Below are 22,810 nucleotides of genomic sequence, written 5' to 3'. Positions count from 1 at the left end.
AAACCAGACTACTGGCTACAAGTGGCAGGGAAGTGTAACAGAAGCAGCCAGGAGGGGGGTAAAGTGGCTATGAGTACCGAAGAGAAGCAAGATTCCAGTGAGCAAGTCTTCTTACAATTGGGCAGAAGAAAGGCAATAGGATTTAAGAGAGCTAAAGATGATGTGACAATGAGGAAACATTTCCTACAGGGTACCCAATTTATTATTTTGTCATACTGTGATATCTGACAAAACAGGTTTTACAGGTTCTTAAGGCCCTACAAAATCCTGCTTGATCAGAGACAATAGTAGTGGCAGAAAAAAGGAACCTCTACACTGTGGGCAGCATCAATGTCTGTTTATTCCATCATCTTCAGCTCTCTTGAAAGTAGTTATCTGTCTCCAAACTAAGTTTAGAGCTGCCTTCACTTCCTTTCAGGAGGGAAACAATGACAGAATGAGTAAGCGTGGGTTCAAGATTGGACTGGAGAAAAGGGATGGGTGGATGTGGCTCCCAGAGGCCTCCTTTTGCTCAGTGCACACGGTCTCTCTCCCCCTTCCCAGCGGTTTCTTTGTGGTTGGTTTCTATCTTCCACACCTGTGATGCGGACAAACAAATGCTGTTCCTTGCAGATAGTTGTCCTGATGGACCCGATGGAGGACCCTGACGATGTGCTACGCGCCAACCGCTCACGGGAGAAATCCTACATGTTCGATGTCGCCTTTGATTTTGCTGCTACGCAGGTCAGAATTTCATACATCTCTTTTCTGTTTCCCAGGGCCTTTGTGACCAAAGATGATGCCGTGCAACATCCTCCATATATGTTTTTAAATGAAAAACTGCTGCAGGAGGCTGCAGATTTGATCAGGGAATCAAAGTCAGGGGAGAGATTCAGGCTATTCCCCTCCAGTCCGAACCTCTCTTTCTAAGCTGCTTTTACACTGCAAGGGGATGTATACATTGTTACCTGTATTCTTCCCCATGGCTGAAAAAGAACTGGTGGGGGATTTTTGAGAGAGAGATGGCCAGGGTCAGCCTCTTATACCTCCGCTCTCAGCTTTGTAGAAATGTTGGGAGCATTTTAGCCATGTCTGCTGTGTAACGTCTAGTTCAGTCCTAAAATGGGTCTCAGCCTCCCCTTCTTGCCTGCTTTAGACATAGTACCAGATGGCAGATGGGATGGCAGGACCAAACCTCAAGATACAGTTTCATCAGCTCATTTGAGGCTAATTTGCACATAATAGTGAAACTGGAGCCCATTAGTGAGGTGTGCCCCTGCTGTGCCAGTTGGTGCACCTGGAGTGAAAACGAGTAAAAGAGAAGGAACATGAGAATTTGGTTTTGAACAGATAACCAATCAGCTATCACAGGCTGGATGCATACTCCCTTTGAGTGGCTAATAATGGTTGCTCAGGGCATGGGTAAGATGCATTTGATTCTCCTGTTGGACCTGTTACCTCATAGTGCCTTATTTGTTGGATTGTGGAGTAAAGTTGATATATAAACACACAGGGAACTAGACCCCCGGTCAAGTGTGTACGTCTTTCGTGAGCTTGGAGATAGAATCTAGTAGTCACTGTGGTAGGAATGTTTGTCTGCATCATGGTATACGTTTCCTTGTGCCCTTATTTTCCACCCGATTTTTGGGTGGAAACAGAAATCAATTCTGTTTGCCCTCCAGCAAAATTTATGCTACTGTGGGTTGGAAGAGGGAGAAATCTTCTTTGGATCAGATTTACCATCTGAGCAAAAAAATTCAGACCCCCATGTCTTGTACTCAAAACCAAATGAATACAAATTTCGTCACCATCTCTACAATTAGGGAGACCTTGAGATGGGGGTGGGGCATCAAGCCAAGAGTCTAACATTACTTAACCGTACCACTGGGATGGCTCTGAAACCCAGCTACCAAGGAAAGTGGTCTGTTTCTTTATGACCTTGGATTGTTGACTAGAGGCTTGAGAATCTCTGTTCATCTTAGTGGCTTCTGTGCAGCCCCACATGGTCACTGTGCAGTCGCAGGCCTACCACAGAAAAGATTTCCAAGCTTTCTAATAGACAAGAAGCATCCCTCCGCTTTCATGTGTTTTCTTGCCCAAACGATCACATGACCAGGAGGAGGGGTGCTGCTCCCTCACTTTTCTTTTTGCCAGTGCACAGAAAGGATCTCTACTGCTGTTCTCTGTTTTCTCCCCCTCACCTCATTATGGAAACGGAGGAGAATTCTTTCTCTCAAAAGTCAGCAATCCTCATGTTAGTGAAGAGGAAACTACAATTAAAGAGGAAACGTTCTGTTCTTTCCTCAAGATTAAGCCAACTAAATGGCCATTCTCTGTGCCTAAACTGCCTGATTAGCAAGTATGCTTTAGAGGCAAGTCTAAGTAGTTCACCTCTTCTAAGGGTTCCCAGGTAGGCTTTGGATCCATCAGTGTTGCTGGGACCCCTGATCTGCCACTTTTCTCCCATTAACAACGATAACCCTGCAGGAGCCACTTTTATGTGACACTGTTTTTGTTTCTGAGATTTTATTTTTTTGTTGTTATGTAAAGCATTCACCTAAGATAATAATAGAATATATTCTTATAACAGATTATACTCTCATATGTATTAACAATTATTTCGCTAAGAAAGATGGTAATAACTTCTAGATTAGGATTAATATGTGATGGGAACTGAATATGTATGTTAAAAGAGGATGGCAAACCATACTTTCATATGTATCAATAAGTATTTGGTTAGTTGATTGTTCTTTTTTCTTTATAATTTAAGTGATGGGAATTGAGCACGTACGTTTCAAGATAAGAATGGATTGTGTTTTTATATAGATTAATGATTACTCTGTTAGCTGGCTGTTTCCTTTTTCTTTTTTTTCTCTTTCTCCCCATTTTTTTTTTGTAAACTTAAGAAAGACAGCAGTAACTTAGGCTAGGACTAACTAGCAATAGGAACTGATTATATATTGCTTGAGATAATATTAGAATATACTATGTATGGTATACACGCACAGACGATGTATAGACTGTGTACTAATAATTATTTATTAGCTGGTCGCTTTCTTTTTCTCTCTTTACCTTTCTGTAAATGCTTTACATAACAACAAAAAATAAAATCTCAGAACTGTTTTTGATACTGTGTGTAGAATAGTGTTGGATTCAATCTGGAAGACCCAGGTTCAGAAGCCATCTTCTCTGGACACTTGCTGATGTGCAGACTGTAATTACTAACCGATATTATGGTCTCTACTACAAATATCTGCTGGATTCCATTGGTCATCTCTATTGTTCTTCTTATGGGGTTGCACAGAAGCCACAAAACTGAAAACATGGTTGCACTTACCTGGAACTGTTGTTCATCAAGTGGCCTTCTGTGCAGCCATCTCTCTGTCTCTCTGTCTCTCTCTCTCTCTCTGTCTCTCTCTCTCTCTCGTGCCCCATTGTGAACTCTCTGGAACCCTAATTTCTGGGGTTTTCTGGTGGCAGCATGGAGAGAACTGATGGGTTAGCATCCCTCCTCCTGGTCATGCAATTGTTTGGGCAGGAAGACGCCAGAAGGAGGAGGGGCGCTCCTAGTCTATTCGAAAGTTTGGAAATCTTTTCCGTGGCAGGTCTGTAACTGCGCAGTCCCCATGTATGTCTGCACAGAAGACCACTCGATGAATGACTGTTACAGGTAAGTGCAACCTTGTTTACTCCTGTATTAGGTGGGCAGCAGGACAGTAACTTAGCATAAGAGCTAAACTCTTGTGATGATAGAGATTGTTCATTGTACTGTGCTTCCACACAGTGAGATAATTTTATTCCCTTGTTTCCCTGGAAACAATTTCTTTCTTTGATACCTTCATGTTTTCATCTCCCTCTGCAGGAGATGGTCTACCGTGCCACCACCAGAGGCCTCATTGAAGGTGTCGTCTCTGGATACAATGCGACTGTTTTTGCCTATGGCCCCACTGGTAAGAGAAAAGGTTCTTCTCTGAATGAGGCACACTACTGGAAAAACAGTTTGTGTCAACCAAGTTCTGGGCACTGCAGACTTCTTAATTGCTTTGATGGGTGCCTAGCTGAATCCCCTGAGTGTGAGGAAAGGCAGGGCCAAGAGAAAGCATCTTTGGGCCACATTTGCCATTTCTTAAAAACTAACCAGATTTTTGAACCTGCTTTGCTGTGCTGTGTGATAAACTGCCCTTTGGAGTAAACTTGAGACAAGAAACTGGATAAAGGTTTTAATTGACTCCTTGGACAAAGTGTTAGTCATACTTCTGCAATGAGACTGTGCTCTGTTTTCCACAATAGCTACTCTAAGAATCAACTTACCCCAGGAAAGTAATATTTTAGAGTTGAGATATAAAAACATTCAATTGTGAGCATACAGTGGAAACACATTCCTAAGTAGTTAAGACTCACATGTCGCCTTCTATCTTGGTTTGGGTGATGTGTGTGTGTGTGTGTGTGTGGGGGGGGGGATGCTTCTTCTGTTTGAACAGAAGCCAGATTTGCACCGTACTGGTTGGCTGGCAGTGACATCAGTCATAAAGCAAACTCCCCTTCTAAAACTCAGGTTTGGTAATGCTGAGTTCCAAATTTGGGTAACTCCACCACCACCACCCAAATGCAAATGTATCAGCCATCAGTTTCTTAACTCTGTTTCTATCCTTAGGCTGTGGGAAGACCTATACCATGCTTGGCACTGACAATGAACCTGGAATCTATGTTCGGACGCTCAATGATCTATTCCATGCTATTGAGGAGACCAGCAATGACATGGAGTATGACGTATCCATGTCTTACCTAGAGGTGAGGCTGGGTCACCCTGGGACAGGGAAGGAATGTGTGCCTGAGGGCCAGCCTGTACATCATAGCCCAGAGATGAGAAGGGATTGGTCACAGTACTCTGATTCATGCAACTATTTCTGAACTGCTCCTAGAATCATGATGCTTTCCATATTGTTTTTCCTTGGAGCAGAGCCTGAACTGTATCTATGTGCCTTAAATCAGGCTTCCAAACACAATTCAGGTTCATATCTGTTTGCTCATTACAAAAATGCACCTTTTCTCCTTTTCAGCCATTTTCCTACTTTCATCTGACCGAGAGTTGCAAGGGAAGAAGGCTTCCCAATAAAGATGCAGTTTTGCTCTCAGTCTTGCAGTTGCTCAGCTGTCCTTAACCCTTCCCCCAGCCCTCTGCTTCTCCCAAGACACCCCATTCATCCCTTCTCTTTTGATGGCTGGTGAGCGCACTATGCTATGCGCAGATAATCCCCTTGGTTACACACCAGGATGAAGGCTAGTACAATATTGACACATATGAGCAGCTTGGAACAAACAGCTACCCTGCAACAAAGCAGGGAAGGCAGGAGCAAGAGGCTGGAAGAACAGGGCCTTGTCCCAGAGCCCAGTTCTCAGTTCTTCCTTAGCTCCTTTTTAAGGTACGTTTGGGCTTTGGCCCATGGCAGCCATGAATTTCAGCAAGCCTAGACTACCAGGCACCATATTCAGCCTAGAACAGTGTTTGGTGCAAGAAAAGCTTTTCAAGCATATGACAGAAACTGACCAAAACTGAGCTCAGCACATAGCCAGGACATCCATGCAACCAACTCACTACAGGCAGCTGAAAGTCAGCACCGGCTGATGAAACAAGATCCTTGTTGTCACAGGCTGAACCATAATGTCAGTAGTCTCTATTCCAGCTCTTTTGACTTCTAGAAGAAACTGGATGATTCCTGTGACCTCAGGCAAGGAGATACAGTCCCACTGGTTCTACTGGAAATAATTAGAACTTGCTGTGACTCTTAACAACGGGAATAATTGAAAATAGTTATGCTCCACTTTTCTACTGTAAATGATAATAAAGGTCTCTTACGTGATCAAACTGCAGCCCCCCCAAAAAAAACAAGCAAGCAAATGCCATAAAAATGTGAATGTGTGCATTGCATACTTATATATCTGTTCCACTTTCACTGCCATAGTGCTCAAAGTGTCTTATAAAAATTTTTAAAAATATAAGCAATAATTACATTTCTGATAGTATCATCAACAAAAAGCCTGGGTGAGCAAGAACAACTGGTGCCAGAAATTCAGCACATTTGGCAAATTTGGTGAGATGGGTGTTCTGTAATCGAGGTGCCACCACAGAAAAGGCCTTGCCTAAAACAGCAATCTGCAACAGCACCACCAGCATCCTAAAACAAATAGGCCAGCAGTAAACAGAAACAAAAATATAATTGATTCAGAACTGATTCGATAATAGACAACAGATGTTAGTAGTGATAATATTGAAGATAATATTAAGACCAACTCTTAACAAATTTCAAGAAGGTTAGAGGTAAGGTGGCCTGACAAACCTCATGGGACAGAGAATTCCACAGCTGGCGGGCCACAGTGAGAAAGCTCTGTCATGTATGGTCACAACTTCACTTTGGCTGGCGTAGGAACATGGAACAAGGAAAAGAACCCATTATCAAAGCACAACCTGGCTCATATGGGTGCAGGTGGTCATTCTTGTCCTCAGCTGAACATTTCAAGGAGCTGATGGATGGTGGCCTTGTAGAGTTTTCAAGGCAAGAAATGTCAAGAGGTTGTTTGCCATTGCCTTCGTCTGCATTAGGACCGAGGACTTCCTTGGTGGTCTCATCCAAGTGCTATCTAGCCCCATCCGGCTTAGCTTTGGACGTCTGATGGGATCAGGCTATCTGGGGCCATCCAGGTCAGGGAATATCAGCACTTTGAGTTGGGCCCTTAGGGGGGAAATGTTGTCAGCCAAAGCTGTAGCTCATTTTCTCGACCGTTGTGATTTTGTCGGCCTTTGAACTAGCCATAAGTAGAGGTGAAGGAATCAAAATATGTGCCCATAGTCAGTCATGGCCAATGGTGGATTTCAGGTTCCAACATCAGACATCTAGGATATGTGTCACACTCATCCTTTTTTTATGTTCATGTCCCAAGAAGCAGTTGCAGCTGTGACTCTAGACTTTGGTTGGCAACTTGGGGAGAGGATTCATGGAGCAGAAGTTGAAACAGTTTCCAGTTGGGACACCATGTGCTGACTTCCTAGAGTTTTATGTCCTAGGGATGTGCATCAAGAAAAAAATTGGCACTGCTCCAAGTTGGACCCAGTTGATTTGGATACACCCAAATCACCTGAATAGTACAGGCATTTGCGTGATTTGAGGGCAGCCAAATGGATTTCTCCACAGCCTTACAAACAGATGAACTGCGGAGATAAGCCTGTCTCCGCAGATCAGCTGTTTGGGGCATTTAAATGCCTTGACCGCAGTATACTCCTCTGAGGATCAGCTATTTGGCGAGGTCTTTTCCCCCAGCAGACCCTTCTGAAGTTGCAGAGAGTCCTCTGGGGTCATTTAAAGACCCCACCAAATAGCTGTTCCTCAGGATCAGATGTTTGGCGAGGTCTTTCTCATTCAGTCAAATCACAAATTAGCTGAATCAAACCCAAATTGATTCAGGCTTCTCTTGATAGACTTTATTTAAACTAATGGGATGGGCAATTCAGCTTGGATAAGGCCAAAAAATACCTGAATCAGCATTGATTTGAGTATTTTCAGGCTTACCTGAACTGAATTGCACCTCCTTAGTCCTGACATTCTGGGTCCTGTCCTGGTAGTAGCCCAGTCCTGTGGCTGTAGACAAAACAAGGGTGGAAGACATGAAGGGTATTTCATCCACTAAAGACAACATAGGGAACAATCCTAAGCAGGTCTAGTGAGAAGCAAGTTTCCATTTGATCAGTCAGACTTACTCCTAGGAAAATGTTCTGAGGGTTGCAGCCTTAGTGTATTAGTCATCAGCATGTTGCCCAATTTTATCTTCCTTGCACACAAAAAAGGAAAGGGTAGCTTTCAGACGTGCTGAACAGACCAAGGAGAATAATACAGCAGCATGCATACAGGGAGCTACATTTTCTCAGTCTCTTTTTCCGCCGGGGCTTTTCTTAAGGATCTGTAGATTTGTAAGGTAGCTGAGAATTCTCCTAGCAGCTGCTTCTATGTACATACTGTGCCTACTTGCATGAAGCAACTCTTTCAAAAAATCTGTCTCAACCACATGCATGATTCCAGTTAGCCCCCATCAGATGGGCCCTGCTCAAAGATACTTAAAGTTGACCACCACACTACGTTGGCCCTTGTCATGGGGATTTGCCGTCTTCCTCTTAACTAGATCTACAATGAGATGATCCGGGATCTGCTCAACCCTTCCCTCGGCTACCTGGACCTTCGTGAAGATTCCAAGGGCATCATCCAAGTGGCCGGTATCACTGAAGTGTCCACCATCAACGCAAAGGAGGTGAATGGGGGTCAGCCAGTTATAAAAGTGAGGAGAGCCTGAAATGTTGCTGCTCCTGTTTGCAGTTTTGCAGGGTCATGACCCCCCTGACACATTTTATATTCTGCAAAGCCTGACCATAGTTTTCCACTTTTCACTTTAGTGAGTTAGGGAAGGTTCAGATCCAGCCTGCTGAACTGAAAGCCTTGGTCAAACTATAACCCAGCATCCAATTGCAACTAGAACAATTCTAGTTCATCCAGTCCTTGGTGTTAGAGAAGCTGTCAGAATAACACCCCCACTTTGCATCCTGACCAGTGATCATCAGTTTTCCTTTTGTATTGGGATTTTTGCAGATGGAGATTTGAGCACTTTTTTTGTTCTGTATTTTGTTCCGTTCACTGAAAGGTGGGAAAGGGATTAAAATTGGGATCAGGTTGGTCATTGTTAGTATTAGATTTCTATTTTGAGATTGTGGATGGGGCAAGAAATATTGGGATTTATGGATATTAGTTAAGAGGAGAAAAAACAGCTCACCGTCACTTGGCTACCATTTGAGGTCTAGTTTTGAGGAATTCGGAAAACCTGGCTAAGGAATTGCAGGATGGGTTCTCTTATCTGGTCTCACCTCAGTGGAAAAAAGTAACTGTTTTCTGGATTGCCACATGTTTATGCCATGCTGCTGCTGGTGCTTTGAATCTGTAACTTGTCTATGCCATGTTGATGCTTTGATCTGAATTGTGTCATGGTGACTTTATCCTGCTTAGTAATTGCTTTTGCTAGCTTTGCTTGACCAGAGTCCCAGGGGCGGCTGGGTAGTGTAAAGGATTTTATTCTAATTTTGTGACCCAGGGAGGTTGGCAATAACATTCCATATGTCTCTTCAGGGCCTCTTTCACTCTCTCTCATGACTTTGGACAGTGGACAGTGCTTGACTCCCTTTCGCTTTTGCAGGCTTGTTGCATGGGAATGCACCTGGGTTTTGGTGTCAAAGGGTGCTGCAGGAGGGGAGCTGGGAGCATCTTAAATCTGGGCTAGTTTTTGCCACCTTCAGTTTCAGCAAAGAGTTTCATGTGTCTCTTTCATTAACCCCTTAGTAAAGAGATTTCTTCAACTGAGAGCCTGCTTATTGGGGAATTTGATTGGAAAGTGATAGATTCCCTCCACTAATTTTAGATAATGTTCCCAGCAAGAAAGAAATCTTGGATCAATTTGATGGGCCAAGGAATCTTGTCCCTTTGGCTCCCTCACCATTCCAAGGCATTATTGAGATATTCATGGCTGCTGGCATAGATGTCTGGTGTGTCTTCAACAGCTTCTTTTCTATGCAGATAATGCAGCTGCTGATGAAGGGAAATAAGCAGCGGACACAAGAGCCCACAGCAGCCAACCAGGCATCTTCACGGTCCCATGCTGTGCTACAGGTCACTGTGCGCCAGAAGAGTCGCATTAAGAATATCATGCAGGAGGTGCGCGTGGGACGACTCTTCATGATTGACTTAGCTGGCTCTGAGCGGGCCTCTCAGGTATGAGGAGAAGGGGCTTGTCCTCTCAGCTATAAAATGGTCTAGGGAGCGGATTAAATAAAGCACTAAGGGCTCTGTGGGCGGAGAAAGGGCGGGGCAAAGCGGCTCCTGATTGGCCCCTCCGAGTGCCACTCGGGGGCCAAGTGGTCCCCATTGGCCACTTGGCCCAGCCTGGACTGGCTGCGCATTAGCTTCGCCACAGGGAAAGGAGCAGGGCCGCCGCTCCACCCATCCGCCCTTCCACCCTTCCCGCTACACTACACCAGGCAGGTGCGGACTGCCGCACATGCCTGGTTCCCATTTCCCCCACCCCCACGCCCCCAAGCCCTACCCACCCCGCTTGCCCCAACCCTCCCCACGAGTGGGGACCGGCCTCTGCGGCCAGCATCTGCTCTGCATTCTAGTTTTATTCATGAAAGGGTTATTTTTGGCCCAAATATTGGAGCAGGAAAGTAAAAAAATGTGCTACGTTTCCTTTTCCAACTACCATCTTCCTTAGCCTGTGACATTCGTGTCTTGCCCATTTCCCTCATTCCAGCTGCCCCCGCCCCCAAGTATAGCCTCCCCTGGTAGCCTCATGGCTTAACTCACCTCATGAGAAAAACAAGGCCAAAGCCAATGGTGCAAAATAGGTCAAAATATTTTATTACTCAGTTTAAGAAAAATTACCTATGCATTTCACTAAAAAGGCTTCTTCAGTGTCAGAATATAGTGAAGCTATTCCAGTACACTTTCTAACCCTTTACTCTTATTTGATGAATCACTGAGAGATGAACAGATTCCCCTGCAGAAGCTTTTTGATGAAGCGTGTGGGGAATTTTTGGAGACTTATATTGAGCAATAAAATATTTTGACCTATTTTGCCCCATTGGCCTTGGCTTTGTTTTTTTTTTAATATCCTGTGACTGGTTATTGTTAATTCTTTATTGTTAACTCAGTTCAGGCTTCTTCTGTGTTTCTGTCACAATTTTTCTTTCCTTCCTGAAAGCTGCTTAAATGAGAGAGAACTGTGAGGCCAATTGCTTCCAGCCCACTCTCACAATTACAACCAAGAAAAATGGTTCTACATGCCCCTCGCTTGGCCTTTGCCAGAACAACTGCCTCAGTCTCATGTCCATCCCCCTCTCCTCCTCCTCCTCCTCCTCCTTCAGACACAGAACCGTGGGCAGCGAATGAAGGAAGGAGCTCACATCAACCGCTCCCTACTGGCTCTTGGCAACTGTATCAACGCTCTTAGCGACAGGGCAGGTGTCAAGTATGTTAACTACCGAGATAGTAAGCTCACCCGCCTTCTCAAGGTAGGTGGGGCTGGCATCCTTTGCCATGGGTGATCAGAGCCTGTGTGAAGGCTAACGCCGTCTTCTTCTTGAAGCAAGAAGTGCCTTTCTGAAAGGAGTGCATGTTATACTCCTAAGAGTGAAACTAAAATTATGGTAAACATAAATGGCAGCCCTGGGCTGAATGCTCTCCCTCCAGGCCCATAAAATTTACAATAACTTACCTACTGTCATGAAGTTCATTTCGCCACCCTTGAGGTGCAGCTTGTGGGGAAACATTCAGCACAATTATGGTAGGACACGGGGGTAATTTATGCTCTTTGTTACAGAGGGAGAAGCTCCCGTGTGCAATTTTCTGCTCTTGTGGGAATGAGATGGTCTTGTGTGTATACTTAAGTGAGATTACAGGTTTGTAAGACTGCCTCTGGCCTCTGGTTCTCCGATCACAGGACTCACTAGGCGGGAACAGCCGGACAGTGATGATCGCTCACATCAGTCCTGCCAGCAGTGCCTTTGAGGAGTCACGGAGCACCCTGACCTATGCCGAACGTGCCAAAAGCATCCGCACCACGGTATGATCCTGCGGCCTCGGCCTCCTTCCCTCCCGTTTCTCTCCTCAGCTCAGCCTCTCGTTTTTGTGTGAGGCTCTTATCCTACCTGTTCCCTCAGAGTCCAACCAGTCCTTCTGCATTCCAGACCCAAACATCCAAATATTCATGTTAGCTACTGGAATGCTTGACCAATTCTCAGGTTGCCATATATTTCTAGGGAGCAGGGAAATGCAACTGTGCTGTAAGACGTGCAGGATGTTTCATTTCAGAGCTGTATGGGTCAGTGCTTTCCAGAAACATCTGGCTGGATAAGGTGGGCCCTTGGTTTGAGCCACCCATCAAGGTCCTTCTTCTTGTGTCTTTTCACAGTCATGGGTTCCAGGGCTCTAGAGTGTCCTGCATTATTGCTCCAGCAACCCCCTAATTATTTATCTCTCGCAAAACATCCTTTCTCTCAGAATTCCCCATCATGTGAGCTTCATAACCATCCTCGAGCACTGTCCTTCACCGCAAAAAGTGACAGGCTGCCACAGAGTTATTTTGCCACCTTTGGGGCTGAGAGGAACCCTGTGCTTCTAATATTCCTATTGGCCTGTCTCCTCCCTCTGCCCGGCAGGTGAAGCGTAATCTCCTCAATGTCTCTTATCACATCGCCCAGTACACAAGCATCATTGCCGATCTGCGCAATGAGATTCAGCGGCTGCAGCGGAAGATTGAACAGCAGGAGCTGCGCCCGACAAGGCCTGACATCCGCAGCATCCAAGGTAGAAAGAGTCCTGTGGGGGGTGAGGGAGATGGCTGGCATGGCGTGAACATTTCCCCCTCCAGCTCTCAAGTAAATATTCCGCAGGCTGTCTTTGGTGAATTTATTCCCGCCATACAAATGTGGCATTTGCACTTAAAGGAGGGGGGGGTGATTGGGCAGATGTGCAGGGGTAGTCAAACTGCGGCCCTCCAGACATCCATGGACTACAATTCCCATGAGCCCCTGCCAGCGAATGCTGGCAGGGGCTCATGGGAATTGTAGTCCATGGACGTCTGGAGGGTCACAGTTTGACTACTGCTGCTCTAGAGGACAGCAGGTCATATAATTTACACCAGAGTACTTCTGGCAGGTGACTAAGGTGGCACGTTGGAGGTTTTGAAGAGACGTGTGATTGGCGTAGGGAGGGGGCACATAGCTCTCCCAAAGTGAGTCCAAGAGATGTGTGGCTGTTTCTTCTCTCGCCACGTGTTCGTTGGCCTTTTTGGAGCTCTGGAGCGATTCTTGTCCCCAACCGATTGTGTGTTACAGCTGAAGTGCAACTCCATGGCAACCCTTTTGAGAGGCAGGTGATGGACCAGCTGAGAGAACAGCTGATTAGCACCTTCCGGGAGCAGATGGATGTGCGGCGCCACCTCATGGAGCTGGAAAACAATTACATGGAGATCCAGATTGAGAGCTCTCGCCATCTGCTCACCATTGCCAAGTAAGCAGTAAGCAGGGAGCAGACAGTGGGCGGAATGCCTTCTGGAGTTGGTTGGGTTGCCCAAGACCAATTCTTTCAGTAAAGGTTCCGGATAATGTAGTGTGTTCTGCTATGTCCTGCGTGCGTCCTGCCACGTCATGGTCCTGATGCAGTCCCTCTACCTTTTGTCCTCCCCCCCACTCCATCCCCATCTCTCAGCTGGGAGCAGGAGAAGACACGTCGGGCCCAGAAGTGGCAAGAAGAACAAAGGAAAGAGAGCTACAGCAAGGATGAATGTGAGAAGGATTCTGACACTGGCGAGGACCTATCCGATGTTCCAGAGCCACAAGAAGTGACATTAGCCAGGGAACATATCGCCACCCTCCTGGGAGAGCAGGATAAACTTCACAAGCAGAAGGTGTTCAAAGCAAAGGGAACAAGGGGGGGCTTCTCAACTGAAATGGGGAGGGGAGGGGAGGGAGTCCAGAATAGTGGTCATGTGGAAGCCCTTGTCTCTGTGGGATGCATTGCTTTTGCCGGCCCCGTGATCTCATGTGACTCTTTCCCTGTACCAGGCTGAGCTGGAGAAGAAGTTTTGGGAGGTGCGGCAGCGTGGCCACCGGCTGGAGGAGGCCTTACCCTGGCGCATCAGCTCCGAAGAACAGCGGGAGGTTCTGAGCCTGCTGTGTAAAGTGCATGAGCTGGAGGTGGAGAACACAGCCATGCAGTCCGGGGCCCTGCTGAAGGACAACCTCCTCCGGCAACAAGAGCGGACTGTGCGCCGCTTCGAGCGCCACCACAACCTTTGCCACCGCATCATTCGTGAACAGAGGCAGATAATTCATGGTGGGGCCACAACCGGGACTTGGGGCTGTCTTATGGAAATTTGCTACCTGTAAATGTGCCCTGAGAATAACATCAGTTTATCTGTGGGGATGGGGACAATTAAATCCCAAAATTACATCCCGGGAGGCGAGAGGGTACTGAAGGAACTGAAAGGAAGGTGGGAAGGAAAATGTTTTTCAACCAGTCCCCCTTGGCATTCAGCAGACCTTAGTCAGGGCAGCTGAGGATGAAGAGGGCAGTTGTGGCATCTCCATATCAGTGCAGTGCAGGAGGAAGCTGCATTTCCTACCTCTTGCACGGATTATTAGAACTCTGCGTGTGTCTAAAGCAGAGGTGTTTGTGTGGGAATATGCTCTCCCCAAAGAAATTGACCACACAGACTGTGTGTGTATAAAATGCCATCAAGGGATGGCCAATCTATGGTGACATGGTAGGGTTTTCAAGGCAAGTGGGTGACCAGAGGTGGTTTGCCATCCCCTTCCTCTGCAAAATCTTCTTTGGTGGTCTTCCATCCAAGTACCGACCCTGCTCAGCTTCCAAGAGCTGACCCTTCCGCATCCTACAGCACATTCTGGGCTCTTTCCAATCTGATGCAGATGGCCTAGCTGAGAGTCTTTTGCATGACCACCTCCTGGCTCAGTCTGATTATATCACAGCACCATCTTCCTTGACCTCCTGGCTGTCAGAGGGCCAGTCTGCACTGCAGACCAAAGCTGTGTTGATTCCTGAGATGTTTTTGACCCTTTCTTCCTCGCTCTCTTCCTGCCAGAATCTCAGCTGTTGGTGCCATCCCACTTGGAGGAACTGTATCAAGCCTACCTGCGTGAGTTGGAGGAGGGCAGCTTGGACCGTGTGGCAGCCATTGACTGTGCGGCTGCTAGAGCCTTGAAGGTATCATGCCACTGCTACTATGTCTGGTGGCACAGCACAGCCATTTGGCAATGTCTCCATCCCCTCCAGTTTGGTGTAGTGGTTAGGAGTGCGGACTTCTAATCTGGCATGCCAGGTTCGATTCTGCGCTCCCACAAGCAACCAGCTGGGTGACCTTGGGCTCGCCACGGCACTGATAAAACTGTTCTGACCGAGCAGTGATATCAGGGCTCTCTCAGCCTCACCCACCCCACAGGGTGCCTGTTGCGGGGAGAGGAATGGGAAGGCGACTGTAAGCCGCTTTGAGCCTCCTTCGGGCAAGGAAAAGCGGCATATAAGAACCAACTCTTCTTCTTCTTCTTCTTCTTGCCAGTTGCCTCCCAGATCAGAGGCCTATTTCACAGCAAATGCCTGAGCCTGTAAAATTCCTGGTCTTCGGGTTAAATTCCCAAAAAAAGAAGGGGGGGGGGAGAGGACATAGCAGACTCCCAACTGGTGTCTTTTCTTTGTGAAATTCTAGTGACAATTTAAAAACAAGACAGGCCAAGGCAACGTAGCCATTCTCAATGGCTTTCAAATCAGGCCGTTCTCTCAATGCATAAGTTTCCTGTGCTTTTGTTCTCCCCAGCACGGAGCGCTGAAGAAGCCAAGACAGGGAGGTTAGAAAGCAGATAGGCTGTTGATGGGTCTGTTATTTTTAGACTCCAACATCTTTCCTAATTCTTTTAGTAAATGTTTAATAGAAGCTATGCACACATGTCCATGTTGTTCATTCCATTTTAATTCCCAAAATAAGTCAGCCTTGCCCTCAAAGATGAATTTGAGTGGAATTCTCAGAAAGAAAGGAGAAGGCGAGACCTAGGGAAAAAAACAAAAACAAAGCTAGGAACTGAACTTTTCTTTCTCAGTGCTTTCAAACATCAATGCAGTCGCCACTTTACCACCATATCTCCCAGCTAATGAACCCAAACTGTAGCTGGAGAAGTTCAATTGCATTCCCTTGATGCTGTCTGTTTAAATCTCTGGGCATGTCTGCTGTTTTCCCCGCAGGACACGTCTGTGCCAAAGCTCCCCCCTCTCGCCATGGACAGCATCCTGGACTCGGACCAAGAGAGCGTCAAGACTATGGGCTCTGAGTATCAGCAGCTCCCACGGCAGGAGTCTCGGAGGGGCATTCTCCCACACATTGTTCCGGAGGCAGACAGGTACGGCCCATGTGGAACCCCTAGGGAGTATGTGGTGTAGCTTGCAAGGCGTCCTTTGCGGAGCGTAGGGCAGGGGATTAGCTAGTGCATCTTTGCAGCACAAGAGTCGTACTAGTCCTAGAAGATTTTTTTAAGGAAAGAGCAAATTGCTTTAGGCCAAGCAGAGCTGCACAAAATGTCACAAAACAGCCAGCAAAATAGGCAAAAACAAACAAAACCCATACTTCTTTTCCCTAATGTTTCCCTTACCCCTACAATTCTCCTTTTCTCTGACATGAGTGTGCCACTCAGGGTCCCTTTTGGCCTCTCATGAAATGTCTCCTCATCCCCTCAGTGTCACCCATTTCTGGAGACGCTGCCCAACCAGCTCTTCCTAGCACATCAACCGATTGCCTCTCGAGGGATTACGCTCGAGGGGAGGGCGCCCAGCAAACCAGGAAGTAATTCCTTTCCAGGCAGCTCCCTGTCTCCCATCTCTTGGGAAGCAGCTGGCAGTGCTCTGGGTCACTCTGACTCCAAGAGCTCATGTCACACTGTACAATCTGAGCAAGCATATTCGGCACCTCACCTGTTTCTCTTCAAACCCGGTGAGTTTGAAGGTTATATCAAGCTCTGAAATCACTTGTCCAAATGGGAGAAGAGGGCCAGAGCTGTACCTGAGGGAGCCCTTGCCTGCCCTGTGTCACAGCCCTGAACCTGAAGAGACCCAGGCTTCGTTCCCCACTTCGCTATGGATCTTAAGAACATAAGAAGAGCCCTGCTAGACCAGACCAGTGGTCCATCTAGTCCAGCATCCTGTCACTTTCAAGGCTGTCAGTAGCTCAGTTAGGAGGCCGTCATGCTACAGTTAGATAGGTCAGCGGTTCGAACCCAGGGTTGTGTGCTGACTTTCTCCCCTTTCCCCGCTTTCCCCTTCCTTGCAGTGTATGCAGATTCAGATGACGTTTTCAAATGTTAATGCCCTAGTAGTCAACTTAGGCTTCCAGTGACAGTCCTGCCAACAGTTGGGGTGGGGGGGGGTCGCTTTGCCAGATCTAGGTGGGGAAGATCCTGGAGATTAGCAGGTGGAATCTAGGGAGGTCAAGGAACTGCACTGGGATAAAATGAGATAGGTGTGCACGCGACATTTTGAAATGCATTCATACTGAAATTGCTTGCACAACTTTCATCAGTCCAACATTAAATCAGGTAGGCCGCCAAAGTAGCAACGCATACCAAAGGGAAAAGGTAGTATCCGTAATAGGCATATAGTTGAACGAAGGAAATCCAGGGATCGGACTCAGAACCTTTTTGTGTCCATACTGACATCTTCCACACTGAGCCACTTGCACAGCTGAAATTTATTGTAGTGAGCAAGCCTTGTGAGTGCACTGAGCGACTTACAGCATGGGGGGGTATGTATCATGGCACAGACACATTCAGTTACAAAAAAACACAAACACACATACCAATACCCACACACACTGCTTAGCAAAAAAGTTGCTCTTCTGATAGATTTTTTACAGCTAGTATACACACACAAAAATAGCATTGATGGATGGCAGGATGGTACATTGAGTTTCTGTAACTCCAGGGAGCTGAAGTTTTGCAGTTTTCACAGGTAATCTTACTCTTCTTTTCAGCAGCGAAGCCAGTCAGGTGTTCAAGACCAGTCCACGAGCCAGGCAGATCAAGAATTCAGCAGTAGTGACCCCGCCGCCTATCCGCATCAACGGCATGATCAGCCAAGAGGTGTGAGCCATAAGAAGGGAAAGCTTTATAAGCCTGGGAAGGAACATGCTTCCTATCCATCCATCCATCCATCCATCCATCCATCCATCCATCCATCCATCCATCCATCCATCCATCCATCCATCCATCCATCCATCCATCCATCCATCCATCCATTCATTCATTCATTCATTCATTCATTCATTCATTCATTCATTCATTCATTCTTATAAGAAACAGTGCTACATAGCAGGTCAGGCTGTGCAAAGACACAATTGCATGGAACGGCTGCTTTACAAGACAGTCTGCCAAGCTGCAAGATGAGGACTTTCACCCCCAGAGCACGATGGTGGAAACATCTGTGTAGTGGAGCCGTGTGGGGCAGGGGTGTCTCTGTGGGGCAGTGTGCACACTTAAGCCCAAGGGGTTGGTTCCAGTGCCTTGGGATAAGTCTTATTAACCTGCCTTGCCTCTCCGTCTCCACAGTACATACCCCGAGAGAGTCTGGCTAGCCTGGGGAGCCAGCGAAATTCCTCCCCTGACAGCAGCGATCACTGCTCTGAAGGCATCCTGAAACGTGGAGGTAATTGTAGGCCGGATATCTAAGAGTCCCCATGAAGCCGATCACAGTGTAATCTGGCAGCCAAACAGCAAGAAGCCCCACTTTGGGAGCCTCTCCCTTGAAACAAATCCCCAGCAGAGAGAAAAACTCATTGGGGTGATGTTACTTGTGCCCAACACACACACACACACTCTGGCAGCAGCCACACTTTTTGTTTCTGGGCCCACAATCTGATTTGCCTGAAGCCGAACGGTAGGTTTCTCTGGTCCCAGAGCAAACTTGTCACACAGACCCAGCTCCCCAAATGCACAGCAGCACCTCCCAAGCTGTGAAAGAGCAATGTCTGTTTCATTTCTCAGGTGACATACAAAGAGCATTTTATGGGCAAGGGCTTCCAGCCTAGCCTCAGCCCTGAAAGGTGTGCCCAATCCCCACCCCCACCCCCACCCTTGAGCCAGAATATAAATGGGTGCTGCTACCGTATTCTGTCTTGGGGTACAGGTAGGAGAGAAGATCCATAGCAATTCTAGGGGGAGGGGAGAAGGAGGCTCTTTGCCCTCCAGCCCCTGCCCAGTCCCTCGGTTTCATACCTGTGTGCCTCTTCTGAAGGCCCCTCTGTGAGCTGCTTGGGTGGAGATAACTCAGAAAGGGAAAGCAGCTACTGGCCATTTCTGCCAGAAGTCTGCTCCATTTGGCATCTCCATGAAGGCAAGTCGTGTAGAGACTCAGCAGGGATCTGCTGCCACAGATTAGCTTGGCCCTGGAACACTCTGGGCTGAATGTCCTTGTTGCTGTGCTAGGCACTTTTGTCTTCCCATAAAGAGAAGTTCATGCAAAGCCATACTGTTTTGGGCAACAAGGAGAGAGGCCAGCATCAGCTCTTTGGAGCAGCCAGTGCAGCTCACTGCTAGGGCCATGGGGGTCTGTACTCAGACCAGATCTCGGGGGCTTCGGGTAGCAGAGGGATGGTGCAGGAGGTTCTTCACTAATCCATGAGGCTTTTGACAGCAGAGTTATTCTGGCAAGAGACAACAAATTCTCCAGACATGTAGCTCTTCTTGTGTTCCTTGACTTGGGGAAGAATTGTGGAAAAGGCACTTGCTTGCCCTGTTAAAAGGACAGCTGCCTTCCCATTGCTTTCTGGCACGTCTATGTGACCTATCTCCATAGCCAAGGCTTTTCATACTCTGGTTCAAGGGAGCATGGCTTCTGTTTTAAAATACACTATGCACGTGGAATACGTGAGCAAATGCACCCTCTGTTGGCAGAGCGCAAGGAGATAGTGAGTGGCACCAAGAGCATTGCGGTGAAGGCTGCCCGGCGCCGCTCCCGAGTGCTGGAATGCGACCGGCTGAACCTGCTGGAGCCCACCAAGGAGTGCAGCCGACTATCCCTGCACTCTCTAAGCGAGAGCGAGGACCCCTTGTGCCGGGAGACACCTGCCCTCTGCCAGCCCCCCAGCCCCAGCCTCCAGCATGCCGTCAGTGAGGACAACCTGTCCAGCAGCACCGGGGAAACCGCCCCAGGAAGAAACGTCCCTCGCCATTCCCCTGGACCCTGGCTCCGGACAAACAAAAAGCAGAGCAAGAAGCAGGAGAAGAGGGAGGAGTCGCTGGAAGCCAAGAGGAGGAAGCGGAGGTCACGATCTTTTGAGGTCACTGGCCACAGGGTACGTCTTCAATATCCCAGAACGGTAAGGAGGGAAATCTGGGGCATCCCTTCTGCAGAGTGTGCAGGCCAACCATCATGTGACTTGTGCAAGGTTTTAGCAGACGTGGAGGCGCTCCCTGGTGCTCCGATCCCTTTGCTTCTTCTCCCTGGGGGTTTTCACATTCGTTCCTAAGATAGGCTGGTGGGACTCAAGTAAGGCCTTCCCTCAGTTTAGGGATCATAAAATAATCAGCCATACCAACAGTGAGCAATTGAACAACATAAGAGGAGAGGAAGGCATATTTAGTGCAGCCTTTCCCAAACCTTTTGAGGGGAGCACATGAAAAAAATTCAGGCTTTGAAGGGGTCAGGAAGTGATATCAGTTGGCCACATCTCCCTCCCATGCCTCCAGGAAGTGACATGGCACCAGAAGCGACATCATCGCTCACAGTAACAAGCAGGCTCAAGGAGGATTGGGGGGTGAGGGGAGGAGGTAGTATAAATCAGGAGTTGGCGTGCAGATTCTGCCCCCTCCCAGGCACAGAAACTGTGAGAGGACTGACATTTTTTTTGGTGGTGGGGGGGGGGGGGAAGCAGTAGAAGTGGCCAGTTCCCTGGTTTGTGGCTGAATCCACAGGCCCCTGATTTATCGAGTTTCCATAGCATAATGCAAAAAATGTTGAATGTACATGAGAATATCCATCTGCCAAATGTAGCGTCCTTAGCATAATGAATCAGAAAGCTGGTCATGCAGAAGGAGATGTCACTCTTAAAAGCTTATATCCCCAAAATCTGGCTGGTTTTTAGGGTGTTGCTGTTCTTCCCTGGACCAACATGGCTACCTGCTGGAAACTAGCCTTGCAGAGTATACCATGGTGCTGGTATCTGGTGCTGATGGCTATCTGTGATGCACCCTGCAACTTGCTCCTCCTCCTTGCAAATGTGCCTTAGGCTTAGGAGGAAACCATGGGGTGGCAAAAGCAGGTCCCTCCCCCACTTCTAAATGCTCCTCTCCAAGCCATGTGACCATCCGTTGCCCCCTCTTTAGCTCCCGTGTCCGAAGAACATCACCCATCATCCACTAGAAAGCAGCTCTGAGCACAAGATATTGGCTGCAGGAGGGCCGCCAACCACCACCCGAGGCACCGGGAGAACTGCAGCCCCGTTATCTAGAGTGAGACTGCTGCAGGCCCAGCCGTCATCAGGTGGGTGAGCGGGGGCAAGTGGGGCCAAGGCTTCCATGTTAAAAATCATTTGACCGTAGTAAAAGGTAAAGGTAAAGGTATCCCCTGTGCAAGCACCGGGTCATGTGAGTGACGCCCTCCAGCGTTTTCATGGCAGACTCAATACGGGGTGGTTTGCCAGTGCCTTCCCCAGTCATTACCGTTTACCCCCCAGCAAACTGGGTACTCATTTTACCGACCTCGGAAGGATGGAAGGCTGAGTCAACCTTGAGCCGGCTGCTGGGATTGAACTCCCAGCCTCATGGGCAAAGCTTTCAGACAGCTGCCTTACCACTGTGCGCCACAAGAGGCTCTCTTAGTAGTAGGATGCCATTAACTATGGTGAGCGTCTACCCTCAGATACTTAGACAAGATCCTACCTTTTTTATTATGACTAATGTATCTGGAAGTATCGCCACCTCCCACTGCCGGGAAGTGGTGGGGCTGGAAGGCTGTGGGACTGTCACATCAATTAATTACACTGTTAAGAGCTGGGGAGGTCCAGTTAGCATATGTTTGTGGTGAAAGCACACACACACATGGTGCAACCTAACCATTTCCCTCTTCTTTCTTTCCCCATCCTTTCCTTCAGGCCCCACGGAGACCTTCTCTGTCTCCTCCAACCAAACTGGGATACCCAAGAAAGTGTCCCACCCCAGCCAGCGTCCACGCTTGAACTATATCACAGTGAATGGTGGCAACACTCACAGCAAGGATGAGAGAAACCGGCGGTGCTAGGAACAGGAGGTCATAAAGCTCTACAGAACTGTGTTTGGGGCCCGCTCAGAAGGCATTGTGGGATGGTAGCTGCCACGAAACTGGCCCTAGCGACCCAAAGGAAGACCCAAGGAGCCTCTGCTGCAGGCATTCAGCTCAAGATTCTGTCTTGTCTTGAAAGACATTCCAGCTCCACAAAAAAAGATACCCCAGGATGAAATAAGTGACTCTCTGGTTGGGCAGACATCCCGTGGGGCCTGGAGGAAAGAAGGGGGCTACCCAGAAATATCCATTGCCATCAGTCACTGGGATCAAACTGGGAAAACCTTTTCTCGGCCAGCAGAGGCCTCTGCTTAGTGTTAAGTTGAAGGATTTGCAGCTCTATTGTGCCTTTGTGCTAGAGGAAAGGGGGTAACACACAACTTCTGCACAACCTGCAGAGACCCATCAGTCGACCAATACTCTATGTGTGTATGTGTGTGCACGCACGTGCGTACGTATACACTGTATTTTTGCATCATGTTAAATCATCAAATTAATTTCAATAAATTGGAATCCTTTAAATTTGCACTTTTCTTTCTGCAACATTCTAAAAAGGATCTGGGGATAGAAAGGGGGTAACCCCTATGTAACTCTAAGTGCCATGGCCATTTTCAGGAACAAACAAGCAGAGCCAGCTTGGTGTAGTGGTTAGGAGTGGGGACTTCTAGGGTTTGATTCCCTGCTCTTCCACATGCAGCCAGCTGGATGACCTTGGGCTTGCCACAGCACTGATAAAGCTCTTCTGACCGAGCAGTGATATCAGAGCTCTCTCAGCCTCACCTACCTCACAGGGTGTCTGTGGTGGGGAGAGGAAAGGGAAGGTGATTGTAAGCTGCTTTGAGACTCCTGGTAGAGAAAAGCAACATATAAGAACCAACTCTTCCTCTTCTAAGCTGGTGGGGAACAAAGGGCAAGAGAGCTCAGCC

At 47.7% G+C, this 22,810-nt stretch overlaps 1 protein-coding gene across 3 annotated transcripts in view; it reads left to right on the top strand.

The window, feature by feature from the left end:
* Positions 1-22,406, top strand: part of KIF19 (kinesin family member 19) — a 50,357-nt gene extending 27,951 nt beyond the window's left edge. Inside the window, exons 3-20 of one of the 3 annotated variants that reach the window (XM_077328280.1) lie at positions 613-723; positions 3,842-3,929; positions 4,634-4,770; positions 8,152-8,277; positions 9,588-9,782; positions 10,934-11,080; positions 11,509-11,631; positions 12,227-12,374; positions 12,905-13,079; positions 13,278-13,476; positions 13,634-13,904; positions 14,674-14,795; positions 15,825-15,979; positions 17,605-17,710; positions 18,176-18,272; positions 19,520-19,944; positions 20,951-21,107; positions 21,718-22,406. In XM_077328280.1, the coding sequence (XP_077184395.1) occupies positions 613-723; positions 3,842-3,929; positions 4,634-4,770; positions 8,152-8,277; positions 9,588-9,782; positions 10,934-11,080; positions 11,509-11,631; positions 12,227-12,374; positions 12,905-13,079; positions 13,278-13,476; positions 13,634-13,904; positions 14,674-14,795; positions 15,825-15,979; positions 17,605-17,710; positions 18,176-18,272; positions 19,520-19,944; positions 20,951-21,107; positions 21,718-21,863 (2,928 nt within the window). In that variant the 3' untranslated portion in view covers positions 21,864-22,406. Of the gene's footprint in view, positions 1-612; positions 724-3,841; positions 3,930-4,633; positions 4,771-8,151; positions 8,278-9,587; positions 9,783-10,933; positions 11,081-11,508; positions 11,632-12,226; positions 12,375-12,904; positions 13,080-13,277; positions 13,477-13,633; positions 13,905-14,673; positions 14,796-15,824; positions 15,980-17,601; positions 17,711-18,175; positions 18,273-19,519; positions 19,945-20,950; positions 21,108-21,717 lie in introns of all 3 variants that reach the window. The other 2 variants (XM_077328281.1, XM_077328279.1) reach the window with 2 other exon arrangements.
* The last annotated feature ends 404 nt before the right edge of the window (positions 22,407-22,810 follow it).

The sequence above is a fragment of the Paroedura picta genome, chromosome 3, assembly GCF_049243985.1.
Source record: "Paroedura picta isolate Pp20150507F chromosome 3, Ppicta_v3.0, whole genome shotgun sequence".
Lineage (NCBI taxonomy): Eukaryota > Metazoa > Chordata > Lepidosauria > Squamata > Gekkonidae > Paroedura > Paroedura picta.
This window is presented reverse-complemented; position numbering and strand designations above follow the sequence as displayed.